Source organism: Trichomonas vaginalis, chromosome III (assembly GCF_026262505.1).
Source record: "Trichomonas vaginalis G3 chromosome III, whole genome shotgun sequence".
Lineage (NCBI taxonomy): Eukaryota > Parabasalia > Trichomonadida > Trichomonadidae > Trichomonas > Trichomonas vaginalis.
This window is the reverse complement of record NC_067205.1, coordinates 17,688,992-17,701,331: the sequence shown is the minus strand read 5'-3', so window position 1 is coordinate 17,701,331 and position 12,340 is coordinate 17,688,992. Positions and strand designations below refer to the sequence as shown.

General features: G+C 30.1%; 3 protein-coding genes, 1 non-coding gene and 1 pseudogene across 5 annotated transcripts, besides 2 other annotated features; all 5 read right to left on the bottom strand.

Moving 5' to 3' along the window:
• Positions 1 to 1,020: 1,020 nt before the first annotated feature.
• Positions 1,021 to 2,323: a mobile genetic element.
• On the bottom strand, positions 1,101 to 2,227 carry TVAGG3_0720560 (annotated as a pseudogene). Its single transcript has one exon. A coding segment is annotated over exon 1 (1,127 nt).
• An 891-nt stretch (positions 2,324 to 3,214) lies between the features above and the next one.
• TVAGG3_0720540 (regulation of response to stimulus) lies at positions 3,215 to 3,988 on the bottom strand (the record flags this gene model as incomplete). Its single annotated transcript, XM_001304390.1, has 1 exon — positions 3,215 to 3,988. One exon carries the CDS (start codon positions 3,986 to 3,988, stop codon positions 3,215 to 3,217), a length of 774 nt encoding a protein of 257 aa, XP_001304391.1.
• Positions 3,989 to 4,072: 84 nt separating this feature from the next.
• Positions 4,073 to 5,359, bottom strand: TVAGG3_0720530 (regulation of response to stimulus; the record flags this gene model as incomplete). Its single annotated transcript, XM_001304389.1, has 1 exon — positions 4,073 to 5,359. The coding sequence occupies one exon, from the start codon at positions 5,357 to 5,359 to the stop codon at positions 4,073 to 4,075; it is 1,287 nt and encodes a 428-aa protein (XP_001304390.1).
• Positions 5,360 to 6,874: 1,515 nt separating this feature from the next.
• TVAGG3_0720520 lies at positions 6,875 to 6,954 on the bottom strand. Its single transcript has one exon. It is a non-coding gene; the product is annotated as a tRNA-Leu (tRNA).
• Positions 6,955 to 7,533: 579 nt separating this feature from the next.
• Positions 7,534 to 7,727: a mobile genetic element.
• A 3,765-nt stretch (positions 7,728 to 11,492) lies between these two features.
• Positions 11,493 to 12,317, bottom strand: TVAGG3_0720500 (ankyrin repeat and SOCS box-containing protein 4 family; the record flags this gene model as incomplete). The annotated part of the gene is made up of 1 exon (XM_001304388.1): positions 11,493 to 12,317. The coding sequence occupies one exon, from the start codon at positions 12,315 to 12,317 to the stop codon at positions 11,493 to 11,495; it is 825 nt and encodes a 274-aa protein (XP_001304389.1).
• Between the last annotated feature and the right edge of the window lie 23 nt (positions 12,318 to 12,340).

Below are 12,340 nucleotides of genomic sequence, written 5' to 3'. Positions count from 1 at the left end.
ATTTTTAAATTGAAATTGATATTATTGTGGGAAAAAATCAATTTAACTAATGACACGCAACGAATAATTTTATTTTCTAATGTAAAATCGATTTTAATGATCATTCTAAAAAATAAGCTTTCACAATATGGTTTACACCTTTTTTGATCCGTTTTTTATGTTCATGCTGCTTGATAGTTAATTCATTTAAAAATGATCAAGATAATATTGTATGCTATTGTAGCACAATGTAATGGACTGACATTGAAACCATTAAGCCTCATTTTTATTAAATATTCAAGATTATTTGAGATTTTAAAAATCCTTTTTCTGTAAAGAGTTATAATATTTATAATATAAGGATACTATTTTTATTGTTATTTATATATGTTATCATATTATAGCTAATATCTCATTATTACAACTATTTTAAAATATTGAACTAATCATACCTCCCAGATCGCACACATATGGGGACAATACCTTTCCTTCTTTTAACCCTAAAGAATTAAGGTTTACACCTTTTTGCCCGGTTTACACCTTTTTCTCCTGACTATATGCATATGAAAAAAAAATTAAAGGAATTATAGATAGGAAAGAAAAACCATTTGTGGTTAATCTGCAAGTTTCAATAATGTCAAAATATAAAATGTGACATTATCAGGAAAATTGAAATTTGAATTGATAAATGAATCTGTTAAATTCTTCGGTAATGAAAACTTAATTGGAATCATTATTCTGTTCAAACTTGTGCATCCTGAGAAAGCTCCATTCCTCAATTCTAATATTTTATCGAGGAAAATTTTCACTTTTTTGCGTCGTTTACAGGCGCGATGCTATCATCTTTGATGTCTGATAGTTTTAAATTATTGCAAATCTTAGAACTAGAAGCATTTTTAATTGAAGTACGCATTCCGATTAAGTTTGTAAAACTCAATAATTAGTATTGATGTTTTTACTCATGAAATAATTAAAAATATTGAGGCAATAATTAAATGGAAATCAAATTGGTTTTTCAAAAATCCACATGTCTTGAAAATATAGGGTGTCCAAAGGTGTGTTTAGCACAAACCTGAATACTGCAAATAGAAATAAACAAGTTACATATATATAAAGTTTATTTAAATATAATCACCATTGGATTCAATCACGCGTTCGCAGCGATCGATCCAGGCTTGAAAGACACGCTTTAAATCATCATGAGAAAATTGCTCAAATTGCTCTCTTACAAAATTTTCAAGATCATCTGGACTCGCGAATTCGCGTCCTTCAGCTCTCTTTTTTAGCGTGCCGAATAAATAAAAGTCAGAGGGTGCAATATCAGGTGAATAAATTGGGTTTGGAACAACTTTGACATTGTTTTCCACCAAGTAATTCATTACCTTATGACTTTTGTGAACTCTTGAATTATCAAAATGAATTGCAAACTTTTGTTTTTGTTGTTTGGATTTCTCAAACTCATCAGAATTGATAATTTGAGTAAGAACATTGTCAATTAGATACTGAGCATTCATCGTATTAGGTTTTTGAAGAATATCAATTGCGATGATGCCATTCACGCCCCAAAAAACCGACAACATCATCATTGGTGTGTCAATTTTTTTCTTCGGGAATGTTTGCGGATTTTCATCCTTCGGGATCCACATGATTTTGGCTTCTGTTGCATATTGAAACCAAGACTCGTCCCCTGTTACTAAAAAGCGAAACTTCTTGGATTGATACGCACCCAATATAGAGAGGAGCTCTTTCGAAGATTGGACTCTAGATTTTTTTTGAACTGAATTAAGGTTGTGCGGAACCCAACGTGTATACGCTAGTTTGTAGTTCAAATAATTGTGCAGATAATAACTGACTGTTGTACGTGGTATCTTTGTCATCTCCTCTATCCTTCTGAGTGATGCTCTTGGGTCTTCATCTAGCGCTTGAAGAATTGCTTTGATTTTTCTTTGATCCGGCGATTTTTTGTCAATTTTTATGATGGGCGTCTTTTTGTTCATGAAGTGATACATCCTAACATGATACGTTACAGTGGAATAGCTAGGAGCATCCATACCGAAGTATTTTACCAATGTCTCGTAGATTTTTTTACAGTCTTTGCATTTTTTTGCAAGAGCGAGGATGTTTTCTTTATGATTCATTAAAAAAATGAAAAAATCCCGCCAAAATTTCCCGCGAAACCGCCTCTTGTCTCAAAATTCATTTTATATCCCGGCATGGCGCCAAAATACAAAATACTCATCATATACATATATTCATATTTTTTATTATATATTTATAATCAGCATATATCTCCTTTAATAGTCTCATATAGAGCGCTGTGCTAAACGCACCTTTGGACACCCTATATCAAAATAGAATAAAACATTATCTGGGAAGCGAAAAGTTGAATATAAGAATGAACCTGTAAGATTTTTCGGTAATTCAAACTTATTGGGAATCATTATTGTTTTCAGACTTCGACAATCACAAAAACAACATTCCCTTAGTTCTAAGATTTTGTCGTGAAAAATAACTGTTTCGATGAACTCGTGCTGAAAAAAACAATAAGGATTTATGAATCTAACTGAACGAGGAACAACGTATAATGGAGATGTTATATGCATTGGATAATGAATCAATTGATCAAAATTTTTCGAAAATAGGATGCCATTATTTGAAGAATAGTTGGGATTGTTTGGATCTACATCAATTCTTTCAAGATATGGCATAAAGTTGAACGGATTAACAAAACTCAAAATTGTAGTCGATTTTGGGATAAATAAGGTTTTGATTTTAGAATTAACAAAAGCATCATCTTCGATCTCAATTAATGTATCCGGAAGTCTGATTTGTTCGAGAAATGATAATTGAAATGCATTAACAGATAATTTCGTACAAGATTCATCAATAATAATAGCTCTAGTTTGATCTGATATTGATTCGTCTCTTTTATATACACCATCTGTACAATACACAACTAATTCACTCAGTCGTTAGCAAATTATTTCGTAAAAATTGTATTTGTTAATTTTTATTTAAAAAGTGACAGTGATGATTTTATAACCCAATTTTGAGTCTAACTTGGAAATTTCGAGAGAAAATTTGGTCTGGATAGGAATGCAAATCATTCCAACAAGTTTTCCCTCCATTATTTCTTGTTGTTGGGTATTAAGCTCTTTTTTTCATCATCGCTAACATTATTATTCCTGAAAGTTTTGCTTTTCCTAGTTAATTTTATCTAGAAGTAATTTTTACATTAAAATAAAAACAAAGAAATAAGAGAAGGAACTGGGATCCTGCAACTATCATGTTTGCATGTGATAAGGCCACAGTCTTTCATGGATGTGAAACTAAGACCACTATTGGTAACAAGGGACATGCGGAATGAAATACTAGTGTTCTGGACAACAACACCGCAGTAAAGGCTAGTGCAACCAGTGAAAACATTCTGGTCAATGTTTTTAACACAAAGAGGGATGTTGATGTACTTGAGAGATGTACAGTCTGCAAATGCTGAGTGACCAATGGACGTGATAGAATTGTCAGGAATCATGATACCAACAAGGTTCTTGCAGCCAAAGAATGCACTAGACGAGACACTCTTCACGTTCTGTGAGAAACAGAAGAATGTGATAGAAGATGCAGGTGGGAAGCAGATCAAATTACTCCTGTTCTTGTTGAAAAGAGCTCCGTTATCGATAACGAAGAAGTCACTGTCTGGACATTCAATAGTGCTGAGAGAAACACAGCCATCGAAGATGTAGTTGCCGATTGATCGAAGTAAGCAACGAGATGGGATTTTAAAGACTGTCATCTCTGAACATCCTCGGAATGCATAGTTGCCAATCGATGTTGTAGATATAGGAACAACAAATGTTGAGATTTGTGTGGACTCAAAGCAGTTGGATTCGATGTTCTCGATTGTGTCTGGGATGTTGATAATATCACGGAGATGAGTGCACTGGCTGAATGAGTACTTGCTAAGGTTGATCATCGAGCTTGGAGAAGCAAATGTAACTTGAGAGATCATTGTGTTAGAGAATGCGTATATGCCGATGTATTTGAGAGTAGAAGGAATGTTGATGCTTTCAAGAGATGCACAGTTGCTGAAGTATTACATATCAATACTAGAAATATTTTCACTAAGCGTGAGTGTCTTCAGAGATGTACATCCACTGAATGCATATGAGTCGATTATGCAAGAACTATCGCATGTGCTGAAACTGACCGTACTGAGAGATGTGCAGCCTTCAAAACATTGTGATGATATCCGAGTAAGCTTACTTCCGAAGAAGACTGACTTGAGCTGCGCACAGTTATAGAATGATTTCTTTCCAAAAGAGGTAACTGAGCTAGGAATCTCAATTGATGATAGTTTGCTGCATCCTAAGAATGCATCATACTCGATAGTTTGCAGAGATGTGCCTGATCTAAATTCAATCTTAGTTAGATCTGTCATCTCTTTGAATGCAGATGATCTGATAGTAACAACTGATTCTGGAATGATATACGATGTACTTTTCTTAAGACACATGATTAAAATACTTTTGTCGAGATTATAAAGAATTTGTTGATCATCAAGAGAGAGTTTTGCATCACTTGGAAACGATACGTTTACATTTGATGGGAAACATGAACCTCCAAGATTTGTTATTGTTGAAGGTAGTATTACTTCTTTCAAAGTTGGACAATTATCAAAGGCAAAATCACCTATTGTTGTAATATTATCAGGAATTGCTATTTTTGTTATTCTTGCATTAGTGAAGCCATAGCTTGGAATATATGTCATACCTGCACCAAATGATATTTCTGTCAAAGATGTGCAAGCTGCAAATGCTCCTTCTCCAATATCTGTAACAGAATCTGGGATTTTTAATTTTTTCAGTCTTGTACCCATGAATGACCATCCATCTATGGTTTTCAGGTTTGGAGGGAAAATAATTGTTTCAATCACAGATGAAATGAATGCACAGAAGCCAATCTTTTTTACTGAATCTGGAACTTGAAATGATGATCCATGATTAGCAGGATATCTTACGAGAATAGTCTTATCTTTGTTATATAAGATACCATCCATTACTGAAAACGTTGGGTTAGATGGATTGCATGTAATAGTTTTTAATGTTTGAGAAGATTCAAATGCATTTGCTGCAAAATAAGAAACTGTTTTCGGTAAAAATATTGTTTCAATCTTTGATCTTTGCATTGAATATTCTTCAATTCTTGTCAAAATGGAATTATCGGTTATTGTTATCGTTAATAGATTTTGATTATATTGAAGACAATATTTCTTCATCTCTTTGACTTTATTTGGAATATTTATCGATCTGATATCACAATATCCAAAACAATTATTTGGAATTATCTCTAAATTTGTTGGAAGAACTACATTCGATAACATATTGCATTCATAAAATGCATTAATTCCAATATTTGTTAAAAATTCGTAATTCGAAAAGTCAACGGATGTTAGTTTTGTGCATTGCTTGAATGCACAATCATTGATTGTTTTAAGTTTCGAGCCTTCAGGAAATGTAATTGATGATAATGTATTTCGACTTCCTTGGAATGCATATTCAGCACAAACATCTTTTTCAGAAACGCCATATATAACTTCGCAATCAACTTTAAGAACAAAGTCTGTAGCATCAATAACAGATAAAAGAATTTTGTCTCCAGTCCCATATGTTTCATTGACAACCAAAAAAGTGACGATTTTTAAGAGTTTGAACTTTTTCACCTACTCATAATTTGTATTGTAATTATCTCCTCATACGAATTTTATGCTCAAAACATCTTTTTTGCATCAATATTAAGAAAGAAACTTAATTTCTCTAATATGTCAAAAATGTAAAAAGTGACATTTAATCTCAGCTTTATATAAAGATTATTTGTCATTAAATATAGAAATTTTAATGATATGTAAAGTAACAAGGAAGTTTGCTTTCATTAATCTTTGAATACTTATAAAGAAAAATGTTTTTGCATTTTTTTAGATTGTTTCAGAGAACTGATCTGATATTTAATTCTCTGTAATGTAAAGATCTTTAAATTTAAAGATTTTATTTATAAAATAATTATAGAAGCTAAAGGAATTATAAATATGAGATCAAATATGTGCCTTGGTAATTCACACGTTCTGATTATGTCATCATAAAAAGTTACGTCTTCAGGGAAATGAAAATTTGAAGATAAAAATGAATTAGTAAGATTTTGAGGTAACGAAAACTTATTTGGAATCATAATGGATTTCAGACTTTGTGCAAATTTGAAGCAGCCCTCTCTAAGTTCTAATATTCGATCATGAAAAATTAATGTTTGAAGAAGTTGGTGATCTGTAAAGGAATAAGGATTCAAATATCGAACTGTTCTTGGAACAATATAAATAGGAGATTTGATTTGCAATGGATAATGTATCAGTTGATCGAAATTTTTAGAAAAAAGAATTCCGTTCAATGATGAATATTTTGGATTATTTGGATCAACATTAATGCACTCAAGAGAAAACATAGAATTGAAAGGATTAGCATAGCTCAATAATCTTGTTGAAGCAGGAATTAATAATTCTTTAATCTTGGCTCCAACAAAAACATCATCTTCGATCTCAATTAATGTATTTGGTAGTGTAACATGCTCTAAAAATGTGAAATTGAGAGAATTGAATGATAATTTTGTACAAGTTTTATCAATTATAATAGATTTCGCTTGATTCTGGATTGAAGAATTATATCTATAAATGCCATCAGTACAAGAAACCACTAATTCACTCAATTACTTGAGGGTACTGTGCAAATCTTGGAAAAATAATTTATAAAAAAGTGACAATGGATACAATAAGGATTCACAAAAAGGGCAATTCATGAAGAACCCTATGATATTTTCAAACAATAATATTAAAAAAAATATTTTTAAAAAATGGTCACTCTGGGGTTCGAACCCAGGCCCTCGCGGACCAGTGCCTTAAACTGGCGCCTTAGACCACTCGGCCAAATGACCTTTACATGCTTTCAATTTATTTATGAAATGAATTGATACTCACATAATAATAATAGCAGAACTAAATAATGATTTAATTTTCGATCACTGAAATCGAAATTTATCATCAAAATCATTATCATTATGAAAACAAATATAAAAATGTCGCTATTGTTAGATCCAGCAATCTTAGAACTTAAATGCTATACAATATATAGGAAAAATTATTATTTGCAAATAAATGTTTTTCGATATGAACTGTTATGTCTCAAAAATGTCAAAATAAAAAGCTATATTGTTTGTGAAGTTAAAACTAGAACTAACGAAAGTTCGATTTAAAATACCCTTCTTAGTCAAATATGGACTATTTAAAATTCACTCATTACATAATTTTCTATGGTAAAAAAGTTAATATTGGTGGTAAAGAAAAAATTATTATAAATCATTAAATAGTAACATCAGAAAAATAACTCATTTGGATCCGAAAACTTTAATGCATCATACAGGACAACTTTTGCCTCAAAGTTTAACTTGTTATATTCAAAAATTCACCAAGTATGTAGTTGTTTTTTCAGTTCATGGTTATTTTTCTAACGTTACCCAGTCCCACCCTTTCAATTTTTAAACATGAAAATTACTGTCAATACGAGTTTTCTGGTAATGCTACGCCATACATCATGATATAATATTATAGCTTATATTGCACTTATATAATGACTTTAATTATAAGTCAAGAAAAATTCTTATTTACAGATATATTCTATTTTAAAAATTGAGAGAGTGGTACCTGAGCCTTAAAAAAAGGATTTAATGATTTTGTTAGTGAATGTCAGAAACTGGAAATTGCATCCTTAAAATTAATTGTATCTTTCACTTTATTTTAATTCAAGAATAAACCTCGTTAGAGTTTCTGATAAATAAAATTTATTTATATAAATAATAGATGCATGTAGGAGATTAGAAATCTGTAAGGTATGCATTTTCTTAAAAAGTTAGTTTCTTGAATTATATCGAAATAAAATGTAACATCATTTGGGAAAATAAAATGAGAATCTTTAAATGATTCTGTTAAATTCTTGGGTAATAAAAATTTATTTGGGATCATAATGTTTTTAAAGATGCGTGTTTCTTTGAAAGCTCCTTCTCTCAGTTCTAATATTCTGTCATGAAATATAATAGTTTCAATGTATTCATGAGCATGAAAAGCATAAGGATTGATATATCTAACTGTCCGAGGAACATTGTATATAGGAGATTTGATTTGCATTGGATAATGAATTAGTTGATCAAAATTTTTCGAAAAAACAATTCCGTCATTTGAGACATAATTTGGATTATTTGGATCAACTTCAATTCGCTCTAAACAAGGCATGTAGTTGAAAGGATTATTTGGATGCAATATTGTAACTGATTTCGGGATAAATAATTTTTTGATTGAAGTTAATAAAAATGCATCGTCTTCGATCTCGATTAAAGTGTAAGGTAATGAAACTTGTTCCAAAGAAGATAAGTCGAGTGAATTTTTGGATATTTTCGTACATGATTCGTCAACAATTATAGATTTTGTCTGAACTGATATAGAATCATCTTTTCTATATGTACCATCTCTGCAATATACCCTTAATTCATTCAATATCTAAAAATGAAATTTTTACATTTTAAGTCACTTTTTCGTCAGCTTATAAACAATATTAAAAAGCGATAAAGTTATTGTCAAAACTGCTCTATGTATATTGCGTTACAAATGTCTCCACAGGCAAATGCGTTAATCAAATATTTGGATGCAACATACTTGCCATCCTTACTGATAGAAATGCAGTTTTCGTTGATTACTCTTCAACTCACCCAGCGCTTATCTCTGCACTTCAATGTAAACTATTGAAAATTTAAAATGTCGATCTATTCCAACGCTGTTTATATGTTATTTTAGTCAGTCATTTATTAATTAAAAAGGAATAAAGTTATTGTCAAGAAAAACTATATTATATAATCTATTTATTATTAAGAAAAATCTATCCAAAGTAACATTTTATTTAAAATGTTCATTAATAACTGCTTGGGGTCTGCACAGTTTGACATTTACTAACTTGTAAATCACATATCAAAATTTAGCAAGTTTTGATATTAAACAAAAGAGGAATGCTTAAATTTCATTCCCGTGTATTGCATTTTTGAAATCTAATTTTATTCATTCAATAGTAAAAAACATAAAAGAAATTAGAATTTGAAAAGAAAGGCTATATTTGATCAATCTACATGTTTCAATAATGTCAAAATAATATGTGACATTGTCAGGGAAAATAAAACTTGAAACAAGAAATGCAAAAGATAAATTCTTTGGTTGCGAAAACTTATTTGGAATCATTATGTTTTTCAAATTATGTGTGTCTTGGAAAGCACCTTCTCTAAATTCTAAAATCTTGGAAAAAACCAGAATTTTCGAAAAAGTGACACCAACTATTAAAGTTATTTTATTACTAGATTTATTTACAAATTATAAGATAATATCATTAACCGAATATATTTTTAATATAAATAAAAAACTTTTTTATACAAAAAATTACAATCAATCGATAAATATTATAAAACATTTATTCCAAAAAGATTAAGTAATAGGTGGGATCCTGCATATAATATAATTTTATGTCATAAAGTTTACAAATTTTAGATGGACCACAGTGAGAATGTGAGTGGTTAATTTAAAGGTGGTCTGATAAAGATATCGAAGCTTACTCAACACAGCATGAAGCAGTTTCTAATACACAATCTTACTAGTGGTGTTTCGGTCGCCAGCGCTCTCATAGGGGTGCTGATTTCAAAAACCACGACTTCAAATTATTCAACAATACTCAATGCAGCATGAAGCAGCTACTACTGCTGTATCTTACTGGTAGTGTTTTGGTCGTTGGCTCTTGCACAGTCTCTCAGATTTTCAAAATTTTTTTCAACACTATCTTGTTTCGCTCTCAGAAAGCTATCCTACAAAGACATCGAAGCTTACTCAACACAGCATGAAGCAGTTTCTAATACAGAATCTTACTAGTGGTGTTTCGGTCGCCAGCGCTCTCATAGGGGTGCACCGAAATTCAATTGTTAATGATATCAATTCACAAATTGGAATCGAAGATCAGTATGAAATTTAAAATATAAATAAATTTTAATTATATTATTTTTAATTTTTTTAAATAAATATACATATATAAATACATACATATATACATATATACATATATAAATATATACATATATAAATATATACATATATAAATATATACATATATAAATATATACATATATAAATACATACATATATAAATATATACATATATAAATACATACATATATAAATATATACATATATAAATATATAAATATATAAATATATACATATATACATATATAAATATATACATATATAAATATATACATATATAAATATACATATATAAATATACATACATAAATATACATATATAAATATATTTATATATATAAATATATAAATAACAAAATACAATCAAAAAATAGTGTTTGGAAATTTAAGGTTAAGTGTCACTTTTTCGTAAATTCTACCACACTCTGCGAAAACTTATTTGGAATCATTATGTTTTTCAAATTATGTGTGTCTTGGAAAGCACCTTCTCTAAATTCTAAAATCTTGTCATGAAATACAATGGTTTCAATGTATGCATGAAGATGAAAAGCATAAGGATTGATATATCTAACTGTCCGAGGAACATTGTATATAGGAGATTTGATTTGCATTGGATAATGAATTAATTGATCAAAATTTTTCGAAAAGAGAATCCCATTATTTGATGCATAATTTGGATTATTTGGATCAACGTCAATTTGTTCAAGATATGACATATAGTTGAAAGGATCATTCGGATGTAATACTGTAACAGATTTTGGGATAAATAAATTTTTTATTTTAGATAAGTAAAATGAATCATCATCTATCTCGATTAAAGTGTTAGGTAATTGAAGGTGTTCAAGTGATAATACTACGAATGAAAGATGAGTTATTTTTTTACAAGATTTGTCAACAATAATAGATTTTGTTTGATTTGATATTGATTCATTTCGTCTATAAACTCCATCTGAGCAGTATATTACTAAATCATTCAAAATCTAAAAAAGAAAAGCATAACTTGTTTTATTACTTTTTTTTATGTTCGATCAATTGGATACTCGCCGATCATGTTTTGTTAAGGATTCCTATCGATCACTTAACTCTTATCAAAAATTCAATTTTTATTTTTGAGATTCCAATCAAGTGGAAATTTCAAAAAAAAAATGGCAATTTGTGGAAGATGATAGACCAAATTTTACGCATACTCAGATTTGTCCAAACAACTATTATTTTGATCAGTCTATCATGTGTTAAAATTGTAAAATTCTACAAACACAATCGAGAAAAGTGATAAAAAATCGAGAGGTGGTACGCAATTAAGTATTTTTTACTTTGTGAGATAAAAATTTAATCACTAAACTATTAAAATCTAAAGAAAAATGAGGAGGAGAGTTTCTTATGAGGAGTTTCTCCATTTACATTTTTATTCATTGATATTTGCGCCATGCGAAATAAGAAGTTCGGCCATTTCTTTACGATTATACCTCACTGCAAAATGAAGAAGGGTTTCTCCACTAACACTTTTTTCATTGATATTTGCGCCATGCGAAATAAGAAGTTCGGCCATTTCTTTATGATTGTACATCACTGCATGATGAAGAGGAGTTTTTCCAGAAACACTTTTTTCATTGATATTTGCGCCATGCGAAATAAGAAGCTTGGCTGTTTCTATACTATTACACGATGCTGCAAAATGAAGAGCGATGAGTCCAGTGTCTGATTTTGCATTGAGATCTGCGCCATGTGAAATAAGAAGTTCGGCTGTTTCTTTGCTATTTCTAATTGCTGCGGTATGAAGAGGGGTGTTTTGATGACCACTCATTGCATTGACATCCATGCCATGTGAAATAAGAAGTTCGGCTGTTTCTTTGCTATTTTTCAGTGCTGCAAAATGAATGGCGGTGTTAAAATATTCATTTCTATCATTCATATTTGCGCCGTGCGAAATAAGAAATTCGACTATTTCTTTGCTATTGATATGTGCTGCTTTGTGAAGTGCAATTTCTTCATTTGTATCTACTGCATTGATGTTTGCACCATGTGAAAGGAAATATTCGCAAAGGGATAGAATATTGAACCATGATACATAAGAAAAACATTTGTTTATATCATTAGTTTGATCGTAATAAACTAAAAATGCTTCAAGATTATTAAACCGTCCACAATGTTTTAATTGCATTTCCATATCGTACTCATTCATCAAGAATGTAACAAAATCAATGTTATGTGAAATAATTGCATACTTCATAGTTTCATAATCTGGTTTTTGAT